At 37.3% G+C, this 13,870-nt stretch overlaps 1 protein-coding gene across 1 annotated transcript in view; it reads right to left on the bottom strand.

Annotated features, from left to right (window-relative positions):
• Nucleotides 1-7,089: 7,089 nt before the first annotated feature.
• Nucleotides 7,090-13,870, bottom strand: part of LOC133835552 (glutamate [NMDA] receptor subunit 1) — a 14,035-nt gene continuing 7,254 nt past the window's right edge. The window contains exons 4-15 of the mRNA XM_062265541.1: nucleotides 13,426-13,650; nucleotides 13,145-13,347; nucleotides 12,124-12,294; nucleotides 11,946-12,046; nucleotides 11,726-11,886; nucleotides 11,448-11,664; nucleotides 11,188-11,383; nucleotides 10,884-11,096; nucleotides 9,597-10,025; nucleotides 9,010-9,182; nucleotides 8,693-8,949; nucleotides 7,090-8,629 (exon numbers count right to left, since the gene is read on the bottom strand). Coding sequence (XP_062121525.1) covers nucleotides 8,312-8,629; nucleotides 8,693-8,949; nucleotides 9,010-9,182; nucleotides 9,597-10,025; nucleotides 10,884-11,096; nucleotides 11,188-11,383; nucleotides 11,448-11,664; nucleotides 11,726-11,886; nucleotides 11,946-12,046; nucleotides 12,124-12,294; nucleotides 13,145-13,347; nucleotides 13,426-13,650 — 2,664 coding nt within the window. The 3' untranslated portion in view covers nucleotides 7,090-8,311. The remainder of the gene's footprint in view (nucleotides 8,630-8,692; nucleotides 8,950-9,009; nucleotides 9,183-9,596; nucleotides 10,026-10,883; nucleotides 11,097-11,187; nucleotides 11,384-11,447; nucleotides 11,665-11,725; nucleotides 11,887-11,945; nucleotides 12,047-12,123; nucleotides 12,295-13,144; nucleotides 13,348-13,425; nucleotides 13,651-13,870) is intronic.

Raw genomic sequence — 13,870 nt, 5'->3', positions numbered from 1 at the left:
AATTAGCATTGTCGGTTAACACTTGTCTAATTTCACACGCATCTCTGTTTAGTTCAAGTTTGTCAATGATTTCCTCTTTGCAGTGCCTAAGGCTGCTATTAGCTTGTTTCTTTTGTTTACTTAATTCATAACAATGCGACGGCGACACATTCGAATAACACAAACACTTGCTCACACTCTCACTCACATCACAACACATCTTTACTGCCCAGACCGAGACAGTAACAACTACAACAACAGCTACACAATCTGGCCAAAGAGCGTAGCGAAAAACCCCATTAATCGAATTAAAATCGGTTTTATCTGGTTTGATTGGCTGGCGGCTGGCAACCCGATGCCAGCTGAGCCAAAAGGCAGTTACAATTCATACACGAAAAGAGTTGCTGTTTCTTATTAAAGCATATGAAAGTAGCTCTCCTCCGTCTACGATCGCAAGCGAACCGACTTTGCCTCTTGTCGTGCCAAGAATGAAAGACGTTAACGTTAACGTTAACGATATGCCGCAGATCTAAGCTTCTCTACAGCTTCTGGCTGATATTGTTAACAGCCATCCATTTGCTCTTCAGTAGTTCTCTTTGCAATTTCTATTGATGCTCTTACTGCGACAATGGGAAAATGTATAAGGTGTCTGTTTTTCGCAACAAAGTTTCAAACAAGTTTTAGCCCTTTATTAATTTTGTTTGTTTCTTGTTTGATTTCGAATTACATTATTAGTTCATTCTACGGGTTGTTGAACCAAAACAGCCTTCACTTCCCCAAATATTTACGCATTTACAAATGTTGTCGAGATTCCCCAAAGCAAAAGAATGCTGTAAACGTTTGCAGATGTAATCGGAAAAGAGATTATCATACGGTATATATGATACTTAAATATTTTCACGCTTCCCCAATGTGGGTTGACTTCTAACCAGATTTTCTAAATATTGTTCTTGTATCTTATCTTGCTTTATGCCTGCAGGGCATGTGCCAGATACCTTATGTAATATATAATATGACTATACGATATTATTGACGATTATGGGGCTGTATAAGTTGAGTAATCCTAGAGATATCTTTCAATTATCTACAATCGCCTTCTCTACACATTGAGACAAAGACAAAGAGAAAGACAATAATTCTGAAATTCATTTTTATTTAGATCTTATTTTGAAAAATATTTCGGAGCGTCTTACTTCCGGTAAATTGGAAATTTTCAAAAATTTACTCCCACATCGTTCATCGTCATGGTTTTCAGCTTGAATTCACCTCAGAGCATGTCTATTACGTGTTCTCGATGCTGATGATGATGATTGTGGCTAAAACAGACGATAATAATCGTATTCTCGAATGTGTACAGAGATAATTTCGAATTGTGTGTGAATAAAAAAAAGTATTTGTTAATTATCTAAACAATTGTATCAGCAATGAGTTTAAACATTTTCGTTGCGCTTGCTTCGTCACTTTTGCCCATCATTATTATTATTGTTTTTGTCACCCGTTGTTAATCTGTATATTAGTTTGTTATGTTTGTATATTATTAGTGGAATGTGAAGCATTGTATAAGTGTTATAATTGCATTTTGCTATGCATTTACCTAACACTCCACGACCAAAGTCGTAAATTCTTTATTATACTTATTATTAATAAATTCATTTCGCATATATGATACGTAACTGGAAGTTTTATACTTTTACGATGTATTTTTCACACCCATTTGGCATTTGTATTTTCGACCAATTTCTCATGGCAATTATTAATAGTTTACACATTTGTTTATAATTTTCAAATTCGATTCGCCGCACATTTTGATACGATTTCAATTCTTATTTTTATGCATTCGACTTAAGGCACCATCAATATTGCTACTCAGAAATCGATTGTTGTCCGATCTATATATAGTTATATTTACATATGCATATATATTAGAGTCTATATATACCTATATAGTAGAAGTATATAAACTGGCAGCAGGGTTTACTTTAGCTGTCATATTTCAATTGTTTCCCTGCTGCTTGATTCCCATTAGTCTTTCGATTGCATCGGTTTGTGGTGGCAATTTTATATTTTCTAACTAGGAAGACTCGATTCCTAGAGGTAGTATGCTCTATCTTTGTTGAATTCGAAAGCCTGAAGACGCAATTATTTCTGTTTAAAGAAATAAACTTAATTTGTTTATAGGCTGGGGGCTCATAAAACCCAAATGGTTGGCCAATTAAAATGTTTTGCTTTGATATTCATTTTATTTTTCGCATACTCTTTAAAGACATTTATTACGACACCTAAAAATATGGCAAAACAATCTCAATTTAATGAATTTATTATTAAAATGTAGTTTAAATTAAGATCTTAATTTGTATATCAAAACTATTTAAAATTTGTGTTTTCGTAGAAGAGAGTATCGCACAGTCTAGCACAATTTTTAAACTGATTTGTTATTGTTTGTTTTAATGTGAAAATGTATGTATAGAAGTGCATTATTATTGCTTGGCTGTAATTAAGATTAGTTTTAATTTTAGACATATGTAATTTGCAAAGATATTACTCAGTTTCGAGGTGACTAAAGTTACGTAAAGCACTTCAAACTGGTGTCAGCTATCGACTTTCTAAGGTGTCTGCTGTTCTTGGGATAGGTTAAGCTACTATCACGAACAAAAGAACTGTTCGGCGATTAGCAAATATTGAAAAATATTGACATATAGTAAGCAGTGTTCCAAGGAAATGGCGTCAATCACAATCGAACCGCATCGAACCTGTTGCAAGCAGTTTGCTTGACATTCAAGGCGTTTACTGCACTTGTTAACACCTTTGTGGACAGTGTCCGAGTGTCCGAAATATATGGGGAATATATAGACCCACGTGGGCGCCGTATCTAGCTGGCCTAGGGACAAATTTGTCTAATTGGAAGAGACAACAGTTGTTGAAATAGACAAATTTATTGTTTTATAGCTACGAAAATAAAATGCTTAACAGTTGACAAGTCGTTTACATTGTATAACAGTTTGTAACTGCTAATTAATAGACTTATATACGAGTACGACGAGTATTTCAATATCTCCCAATAACATGATATAGTCGATAGATCTTGCATCATCGGGGGGGAAGCGGGGAGGAGAACTTGCTTCGATTTGGATTTGGGGGTCTCCAGGCGGGCATCGGCAAATGTCGGCACCTATCAATTAGCTGCGGCTTTGGGTTATTATAAAAGACAACAAATAAAACAACAATGGCACTTATCAAACGACAAGAAAAAAATGAAAATTATTTGACACTTGATTATTAATTGAATTAACTGCTTTATACCACTTTAAAAAAGGTTTTAATTTAACGCAAGCGATGCGACAATTCCGCAGAGATCGAGTAAGTATCTAGATACAATCGCTTTGCTGAGCCTTTGTCTCCTCTTCAATTGTTGCGTGTGACTCTCGAACTGATGTTTGGGTTACTTGACTCGACTTGAATGCGGATGCCTGACGTCAATTGGTTTGCATCTTCGGGTCTGGATCCCTTTTTTTGCCATTTGCCATTTGCCATTTGCTGCATTCCCATCGATCGATATGTTTATAGAGCCACTTATATCTAGCTAGCTTTGTGTTAAGTGATTAGATAAAGAACAGAACAGTTGAGTCTGTCAACGTTTGCCAAGATTTCAATTATACTCAGCATACTCTCCCCAATCTTACATGCTTCTCGCTTTATGGCATCGAAATCAAAAGTGCGGCATTCCATTGCCAATGGCACATGCCATTTTTCAACAGACAATTTCATTTTCTACGGAACGTAAATAATAAAAGATGCTAAATTCTTAGCAAGGCTGCAAACCGGTTTCAACTGCCCCACATCACATTTGGGAAGTTCATCTTGTTACCTTAAATAGATAGTTGCCGAAATGTGAGTGACCCTTAACCCGATTTGGGCATTTTTATTTAGTTTTCACTTGAGTTTTTTTCTAATTGTTTAGGCTATTTCTATTTACAATCCAACCATTTAAACTACTTGCTATCAAAGTTCATGCGGTGCCAAGTTTTAATTTATGACTGTCACATTTTTTTTTTATTAAACATTATTGACTTCCGATTTAGATAGTGGACCAAACTTTTCCGGTTCGCAAGAGGCATTCAAATGGCATCCATGTTAGGCTCATCATGCGATGAGTCAACGTCTTCCAAGTAATTCCACAGGCAACAGAAAACGTCATCGAATGCAAATATTAGAATTGTCATTCAATATATTTACTTTTTGTGCGCCTTGAATCTTTGCATGAGGCTAACTAGTTTTGTTCCTGCATCGCTTCATCTTCCACTTCTAGAGCATTTGTTATTGGGACATGGACTTGGCGCCTACATATGATATGATGGGGATTTTTCAGGCCGCCTGAGCTCAGCGCAGTTAATGCATTTTTTTTTAATTTGTATACTCTATACTGCAAATATTGCAAAGAGTGTTTACTTTTAATAGAGATTTGATTTATAAAACTTACTAAGAAATGGAAATTTAACTCTATTTATATTTGTTTTTAATATATTTCTTTATATTGAAATCTTAATGAAGTTTTCTACACGTTCAATCTTTCTAATTGCCATACGTAAGTATTGTAAATGAAGATTACATATTACAGGAAAATATAAGTGTAGTTTTTTTTTATTATTGTTTTAATTTGTATACTCCACACTATAAATATTAAATGGAGTGTTGGAATTATAAAACTTACTAAGGATATAATAAAAAAAAAAATTTATATAATTACTAATTTTTAATTTCCTTATTTGGTTTCTCAATAAGGTTTACCATTAGTATTCAATTCTATTTATATATTTATTGTTCATGAATTTAAATCTAACAAGAACAATTCTTAATATATTTAACTTTTTATGGTTAATAATCTTTAGTATAAATGCCATTATTACCACCTTCCTGGATAACTCTGCGTATGATTAATATTAGAATCCATTACTATGGCCGCAGGGTATTTGCAAGTCACGCGTTTGCAATTGCAGCGTCTTTACTTGTTTCGTTCGTTTTATTTCTCCTTTACCAAACGGCTTACGAAGCAGATGCTTCACCAGCATCGCCCCGTCATTAATCAGACCGATTCGAACCGCTTTGTTGCAGTTACAACTCGCTCAGCGTCGGCTGGTCTGGCTGTTGTCCAGTTGCTTCGATGGTGAGTTGCTTGGCTGGTTGTCTGCTTGGATGTAGCAACTACAAAGTTGCTGTTATTCATCTTGCTGTTGCTGTTGTTGTTTGATGGCCGGCGAGTGTGACAATTGATAAAAAATGCAAAAAAAACCCACAGCAGCAAATATGAATGTGTATAAAAAACTATTTAGAATGAAATATTTAATTACCCTAATTATATTAATTTAATATTTTTAGACAATGTCCACAGTATCTGTATCTGTCAGCAGTTTTACACGTGTCTCCACAACTTTATCAAATGCAATTAAATTGTTTTCCAAAGGGTTCGTCGATAGCTTGACTTTATTGTTTATTTATTTTTAGTCACTGCTATAGGCAATAACTGTGATGTAAGCGCAATAAATGTTTTACCCTTCAAAAGATTAGGAAGAGAGTCTTTTAATTAGATAAAAATAGACAAAACATTTTAAGTTAATTTATGAAATTGAAATTATCTTATTAGTGCAATAATTGAAGTAGGATTTTAAAATTAACTTACTATAATTGTAGATAAAATTTTCTTCTTTAATTTTAATTTATAATTTATATACTTTTAAAATTAATCGTTTTAAAGCTTTTATTATTATTGCTTTAAATTTAAGAAAATAATTCTTTCTTTGCTTTAAGATGATAAATATGAAATACAAATGTTTAGTATAATAAAATAATCAAAGTAATTGAGGCCTTCATGATGTTGACGTATATAGTATTCTCTTGCCTAATATGATATTTAATCGTAAGCTTGAAATAAAATAATTTAATCAATGCGAGTAAATCGAACAACTCTGGGAGCGGCTGTCGAATAAAGTACTTTAATATCATAAATCATATTATCAAACCAATTTATACGTTCTATATCCCTACAGCGTGTCCTTAAGTCGAGCATGCTCAACTTGCGCCTGCCTACTTGTTTCTTTGTTTGTTTATTGTTCTTATAATAGCAGCAAGAGATTTATGCACCTCACTTCACAAACAGTTTGTTGTAAGTGGTCACATCTCTTTGGCACTTTCTCGAGAACCTGTTTGCCGCTTCCTTGTGCGCTGGGATGCCCTAAAAAAGGGTCAGATTTTATGGGTTAACGGTGTTTAAAGTTTTGTTTTAATTAAATAAAAGGTTATGCTTATGAATGTGTGACAAGCAAAATGAGGAGAGAGAGAGAGAAAGAGCACTGAGTAGAGTTACGTGCAGATAAAGTGTTTATTTAATGCGACTCGTAAGAGTTCCATAGGGAGAGTCTTAAGTGGGAATATTGTCTGTGGCTTGCATAAGTCGATAGTCGATAAGGTGAACTAACTAAATCTGGTAAAGACTGGGTCACAGGCAAGGCCAAAGATAGGCAACAACTGATAAAAAGTTATACCTGTTGATTGATTATGATTTACGCGCAGTTCCCGAATGTGTATAGCTAAAACTATTGCTGATCGGAAACAGATTTGTAGAGCAATCGTAAAGATCGATTCAATATGGAAATGCAAACAGATTAATGAAGCCATCAATCATCATTATTGCCAAAATGAATATTCATTTAACCTGTCAATCATTCGTAAATGCTAAAAATAAAAATTGAGATACAACAGAAATCTCGCAGCCAATGGATAAATATTTATTTGTTGTTTTCGCACTGATTGAAAAAGGAAATGATATCAATGAAAATTGGAGGTGGAGGTGGAGGCATCGAGTGTTGATCTTGAATTTTGTATAGAAACTCATTCCCTCCCCGTTTAATTAAGCGCAAATGAAATCCAATGTGGATGTATTTTCTTCTAATAAATATTTATATTTATTTGGTTTGGCATAAATAGTTTACACATTCAAAACATTTAAAATTCTTATTTGCTTTCTTTTTGTTTGTTAATGAATGTTCCGTTGATCCACATTTATGCTGTTAACTTTCACACTTATAACTTATGAAGTAGACATTTGATGTACTTAACTTTTCTTGTTTTTGTTGTTTGTTGTTGTTGTTTAATGACTTTTAAAGTTTTTTCTTTTAGTTTAAGTTCTCGTTTCGTTTAAGCTGTAAATTTTTATTAATTTCTATATTTGTTTAAGTGTCTCGTTTAATTTTGGTTTGTTTATATTTGATTAATACAAATTCAGCCAGTTAATGAGAAGGTGTATTAACAATAACATCGACAGCTGTTTCGGACATAATAAACTCTCTTTAATCTTTGTAGTGTATAAATTGTAGAGTATTTCCTTCGTTCGTAGTTTAGCAGAAAATCGGAGCTTTTCGTTTGTGGCCCAAATATATAGCCAGAAAATCGTATTCGAGTTTTGATTTTGAAGTAGTAACAATGGGTGGGTTTTTGTGTGTATGATGATGGGCTACTTAAGATGAATCGATGATCGATACTATAACAACAACTTGGGATTAGAGTACAAGTAGACGCTGAAGCGGGGTATATAAAGTATAGTAGTACTTAGTTAGTTTTGGAATATACATAGCAGTAAGCAGACGAGAGACAGAGTTTAACAAATTCTTATCATCTTATGAGGAATCTACACAAACTTAACCACAATAAAATAAATGCTGCTTAGTAATAACAATACGATCGTTCATACTTATAATTAATTTCCTATATGTTTTTGTAAATATCTGTGGCATCTGTGTTTTTATATTTTGCTGGGACTTAATTGCACACTTGATTATGTTTGGTGAGAAAGAGAATTGACAAATAAAGATTAAGAGAATTTGATAAAGAGTATTTTTTGAACAAAATATAATTTTTTTCTTCGCAGGTTGATAACAATGATATTTAATTCTTACTATAGTCAAATAAAGCTTTACAAAAAAGAAAAATAAATTATTTCATAGATCATCTCAAATCTATAAATGATATGATAACGAGGGAATGATATGAATATTTAATAAAATTAAAGAGAGTTAGTATTTTAAAATACTATATTATGTGAAAGTTAAAATACGCTGCTTTAAAGTGGACTCCCAGTGCTTGATTAAAGTCCCAGCAAATTAGTGGCATGCAATGTTTAGGTATAAATTCTCAATTGGCTTTGTAAATCCTCAGGTATTGAGCATGGGACACATTGCGATGTATAATCGTTGGCGATAATTCATATTCATCGTAATCGTAATACTATCTTTGGTTTTCTTTTGTTTTGCTATTCGCCCAAAGGGCAGCTCAAAATGTTAACTTAAACGACCAAGTGCGACACATCGCTGGTATAACCGGGCGAGTAGCGCGGTGGCAATTGATTCTGTTGTGGTCGCGTCTTTCCCAGACCCAATTGAGGCGGTGCCAATCCGGATTTGGCCAGTTCATAGGGTCGCCGAATGCGCAGCACATCGGCAGCATCGCCGGGCCAAGCGCGTTCCGGTCCCAGACGTTGACCCAGGCGAGGATAGCGTCGCTTGTCCACCGCCAGGCTGATGGTGCCCGGTGCATGGGATGCCATCAGACCCACATTGTACTGACGCTGCATGGCCAGCGAGGCGCGTATCGTTTTGCGTTTCTAAAGAGGGATTACATTAGATTGGCCTGTCTAACATAATTCAGGAAGGAAGTGAAGAATTACCTCAATGGTGCCGCGCCATTTGTCGGCGGCATGGCGTGCTATGTCCAGTCGCTTTTGCTTCTTCACCTGGTGCTTCTTGTATATGACCTCGATGATGATGAGCCCCACGCCTCCAGCAATGCCCACGCCCACCAAGATGAACACGCCAGCCATGTTCTTCAGTCCCAGCGTATTGGGTGTCTTCTCAAACAGCTCGCAGTTCTGCTGCACGTGACCATGAAAGATCCACTGCTTGTCCAGTTTCTCCATGAAGCCACCTGGCATTGGTACAAAAATTTAGTTAGCTGAAGAAGTTATGAGTTCCATAGTGAACCTACTTTCATGAAACTCCAGTATGGCCAGCGTTACAGCATCTGTCCAAGGTGAACCCTTCTGCAATCCTATGCCATAGCCACTGCGTCCAAAGAGCTCGCCAGCAGTGACTAACTCACAGTCCTTGGAAGCCTCATACTCCAGACGCGACGAGTCCCAAATGAAAGCCATCAGCTTGCTGCAAAAGACAAAGCAATTTCATGAGCAGCTGAACGAGATTGAAAGTGCAAAGAAATACAACATATAAGGAGGAAAGTTGATAGAAAACATTTATAGTTGGAAATTGGGGGTCAATACGATTACGAATACAATTACGATTAACTACGATATAGCTACTAAATAGAGAGAGAGAAAGAGAGAAATAGAGAGCGAGAGATAAACAGAGATAGAGAGCTTGAATTGCGTGGAAAGTGAGATTTGTTGTTGTAGTTGATTGGAGTTCGAGTTCGAGTTGTTGTTGTTGTAGTTTGGAGTTGTTGTTGTTGTGGTTGGTGGTGCCAAAATCATGCGACTATTTTTTTTTGGTTTTGGGTTTTTTGTTCAGCTAGATGGAGGAGAGCGATTTCTGCAATTTCGCTGGCAAAACGTTTACCCCTTCTTCACATCCTGAATCGCCTGCTCGGCGGTCACATAGTTGTTGGACTCCATGGTGCGATACATGTTCGAGAGTTCCACCTGGCGACGAAAGTACATGTCCACCGATGACCCCTTGACGGTGGCACACGTCAGATTCTCCATGGTGTTGCGCAAGCGAGCATCGTTGATGCCGCTCAGCTTTGTTTTGGGACGCTCGAGCACGAGAAAGGCAGCCAGGTTGGCAGTGTAGGAGGCGACAATAATCATGGCAAAACCGGCCCAGACCATGCCCAGCACACGGGCCGAGAAGCTGCGCGGCGTTCCCTCACCAATGCCACTATTCAGCAGCACACCCCAGGCGAACCACACAGCAGAGCTGAGATTGAGGGCCTTCTCCTCGTTGCTGTCCGTGTGCGAGAGCTTGAAGCGTCCAAACGGTGAGAATCTACATAGGCGGTATTAGAGAGTCCATGTGAGTTAAACACAATATACAGTTTGTCATACAAATCTTCTACCATGGTCAAGTGATGTCGTGGGAATAGTAAACATACATAGAAAGTGAACAGTCGAGTGTGCTCGACTTGCGAGTACTCGCCACCCCATAATATTTGCGGGGCATTCACCGAAAATTTATATTGATTCTATTTCTTAATATATAATATCTTAGAAAAGATTTAAAGTTAATTAACATATAATCCATTTGTTTTATGTACTATCGAATCAATATGAAAGTCATATAAATCATCTTTAATTTATAAATTTGTATTTCATTTTGTAACTAGTTATTTAAAGAATATCAATTGAATACTTTTGATAATTAAATACTATTTGTTTAATTTTTTAAATAAAAATACACAAAATATGAAATTCTCATAATTGTTTGTATTTTTTTTAATTTGTTATGAAATTCATATGAAGCTCTCATAAATCGTTTAACATTTAGGTATTTTTGACATTAACAAATTGTCTAATCTGTAACTCCTTAGGAAGTTATAAGATTGGCGGATTCTTTAACAAACTCGATAAATGTAGTCGATAAAGTAGCAAGTATTATTTTCAAATAGATAGCACTATATCTAAAAGTTTTAGACGGACAAACAGACATGACTCTACCTTTAGAATACAGGGTGACAAGTGTAAAATTGCAACGAGAGGATGTTCGCTTTGCTCGCTGCGTTTTAACCGCCAAATGCAACGAGCATATTCATCAAATCATCCATTCCTCCCTTTAGGCAAGTATCACTGGGTTTGTGTGCGTGTGTGAGGTGGGGGAAGGGGGAAATAGGAATCAGTTATTACGCACCTGTCGAGCAGATAGAGGACGAGCGCCACAACATGAACCGACACCATTACCAAGATCCATAGCGTGTTACTAAATGGCTGCAAGAAAGACACAAGAGTACTCGATCGGGACGGTTTCTTCTCGAGTATTGTAATGCCTTGGTATTTGAATGGTTTCGAGAATTCAATGTACTCGGCACGCTCCGGATTAATGGTTAGTGGTGCAACGATCATGCTAAAAATAAAAGAGAAAAAAACAATCGTACGTTAAACATGTTGCTCAATTAGAAGCAACCACAATCACTGTCTAAGGCAACAGATCTTACTCGGCACGTTCATTGACCAGTTCGCCAATCAGTCCCGTCCACTCCTTGCGCAAGGCCAAAGCTCCAGTGCTGTTCCTCAGTATGTAATGCCCAAATTGGCCATCGGGCGATAAAGCTAGATCATAGGTAAAATTGATACGCTTCGACAGCTCAATGAGCAGATCAATGCAGTAGCCGCGACAGCAGAACTCATTAGCTAAAAACCAAAAAACAATTCTTAGTTCAATAATAATTCCCAATAGAAGATTTTAGTTATCTACTTGAGGCATCGCTGGCATTAAAGAGCGGACAGGGACGCTCGTCAGGCTCACAGCGGAACTCGTCATCGCCCATGCGTCGCACGTAGACAAAGGGCTTCTCCTCTATGGTGAGCACCTTGAGGTGAGTGGGTATCATGATGCCCTCCGGCTTGCGCTTCTGCTTGCCACCCCAGATGATCTCGCTGTCGTTGATCCGCATGCGCATTTTGCCCTTCAACTGGAGCAATAAAAAACAACTTAATGAAAAATGAAGATTTATAAAATTCCCTTTAACTTACACTATCGTAGCTGAACTTGCCAACAACGTGCTGCTGCTGACGCTCTCTGATGTTGATAACATCGTAGCCCGCATAGATGCGATCGCCATTGTCATCAAAGGCCACTTGACCCGTCTCTCCCGTTATGTTTCTAGACTTTAGGTACTGAAACAGACGCTTGCCTACCGAGAGGTTAAATTGTTGCATCGGTTTTTTTTGTTTCTCAATTTTAGTTGCTCACCTGATTCCCAATTGACCGCCGAATCGCCACAATCCTTGGGCGCCTCAGCTATAGTTTCGTTTGAAATCATTTCCTTAATTGCCGATGCCAACACATAAACGCTATCCTGCATGGCCAGCATCCATTTATGATTCATAATTAAAGCGCTTTGTCAGCCACTGTCCCAGCCACACTTAACTTACCCCTAATGTGTCCCTTGTCGCCGTGGGCGTGCTCCAGCTTCAGGCCAAGCACTCCGTCCGGCGTATTGTCCGCATGCAGCGCCTGCTCCGTCACAATCCACACATGTCCCTCGCCAGTCATATTATATTCGCCAGCATCGCGGAATATCACTTGCGCATCCTCAGTGCTGCGGGCAGAACATACAACAATGGCCTCTCGTTAATATATCATTCATGTTCGGGGACATGACACAATGGCCGTGTCATGTAATAAGCCTGCCAGCCAACAGAGCTTTACAAATGCATAAAAATCTGAACGGTTCTGGCAGTTTATTAAATCTATGAGAACTTCTACTTTATGTACTCATGCCTTTAAAACAACAAAAAAAGAGAAAACAAAAAAATGAAACTATATTTTTAATAAATATGAATTAATTGAATTGCAAAATATAAGTCCTATTTAACAATAGTAACTCAAGAAGAAATTCCTTAAAGCTCATAAGTTTTGTGTTGCATACTTCTAGGCGACGCCAAAAATAAAGAATTTTCCTGTTGAATAGTGTTTACTGAATATAACTCGATACTGTTTATAACTTGAAATATCAATGGCAGTTTTTTTATAAATAAAGTTTTAACTATCGCAAACCCAGCGGAAATCCCTTTCAGCAGTACATAAGTCTATTCAATTATTTTGTGTAGCAATTAAATAAATATTCCTGTCAGCTATGGCACTAAATTAAGAATGCTTAACTAAGTTGTAGCTTAAATTCCAATTAAACAAAAATGAATAACTAATAAGAAACATAATTTATCAACTCATACAAAAATACAGAATTAAAGCAGAAAGTCACTTTAAAGAGTTTCACATTTCTATTGATTATTTTATGCAGCATACTTTTAGGAAACGCCCAACAATAAATTATCAAAGCTAGGAGCTAGGAGGCCCTTAAAAGGGTCACCAAATGTCCCTTCCATATATTTTTGGTCGACGCCCTAACTAATTTTTGTGCTTCTCCATTTGCAGGGTCATTTACATACCTCGCATACATAAGATAGACCCTGGACTGTGCCGTCTTCATGTCTATTAAATGCTCCGTAAAACTCTCCAATTTTGGCTCGAATTCAACAATCAATTCAACGGTTGCTCGCACATCGACGTCATCATAGTAGGTCTGCGATGTGGTCTGGAAGCGACCCAAAATGGCGCGTCCATCCGTGTCGGAACTGTGAATGATGATTACCTGTCGATGGCAATGACAATGCCATATGTCAACAAATCATAATTCAGAACATTTTGGTCTGGTCCTCATTTCGCTTACCTTCGTGTACAGAAAGTGACTGAGCATTTCGAGCCAAACGTCCGCCTGATGATAGTACGGGGGAACAGTGCGGAGGAATGAGACGTGTATATTCTTGTCGGAGAAGGCCGCATCTCGGGAGGATATGCCAATGACGGGTATGGAATAGAAACCGCTTGTATAGCTCACAGCTGCTGGCGACAAATCGCCTGAGGTTTGCTCATGCGACACAACAACCGCGTAGACCTGAAAAACGACACAAAATCAATGGAAATGAGCAATGCGACAGGTGAGGGTAGAGAAAGGGGGGGGGAGCCAGGGGCAAATCGACAATCGGCAGACAAGCGGAAGTGTAAATCGAATTGGGCGTTGCCAGGATCTGTAATTGACTGCCAAAATATATGTACATCATTTGTTGCCAGAACCTGACGACAGACGACAAAAAGTCGACTCGACTCGACTTGGT

This window comes from Drosophila sulfurigaster, chromosome 2R (assembly GCF_023558435.1).
Source record: "Drosophila sulfurigaster albostrigata strain 15112-1811.04 chromosome 2R, ASM2355843v2, whole genome shotgun sequence".
Taxonomy (NCBI): Eukaryota; Metazoa; Arthropoda; class Insecta; order Diptera; family Drosophilidae; genus Drosophila; species Drosophila sulfurigaster.
Note: the sequence above shows the minus strand (reverse complement) of the source record. Positions and strands in the feature narration are given on the sequence as shown.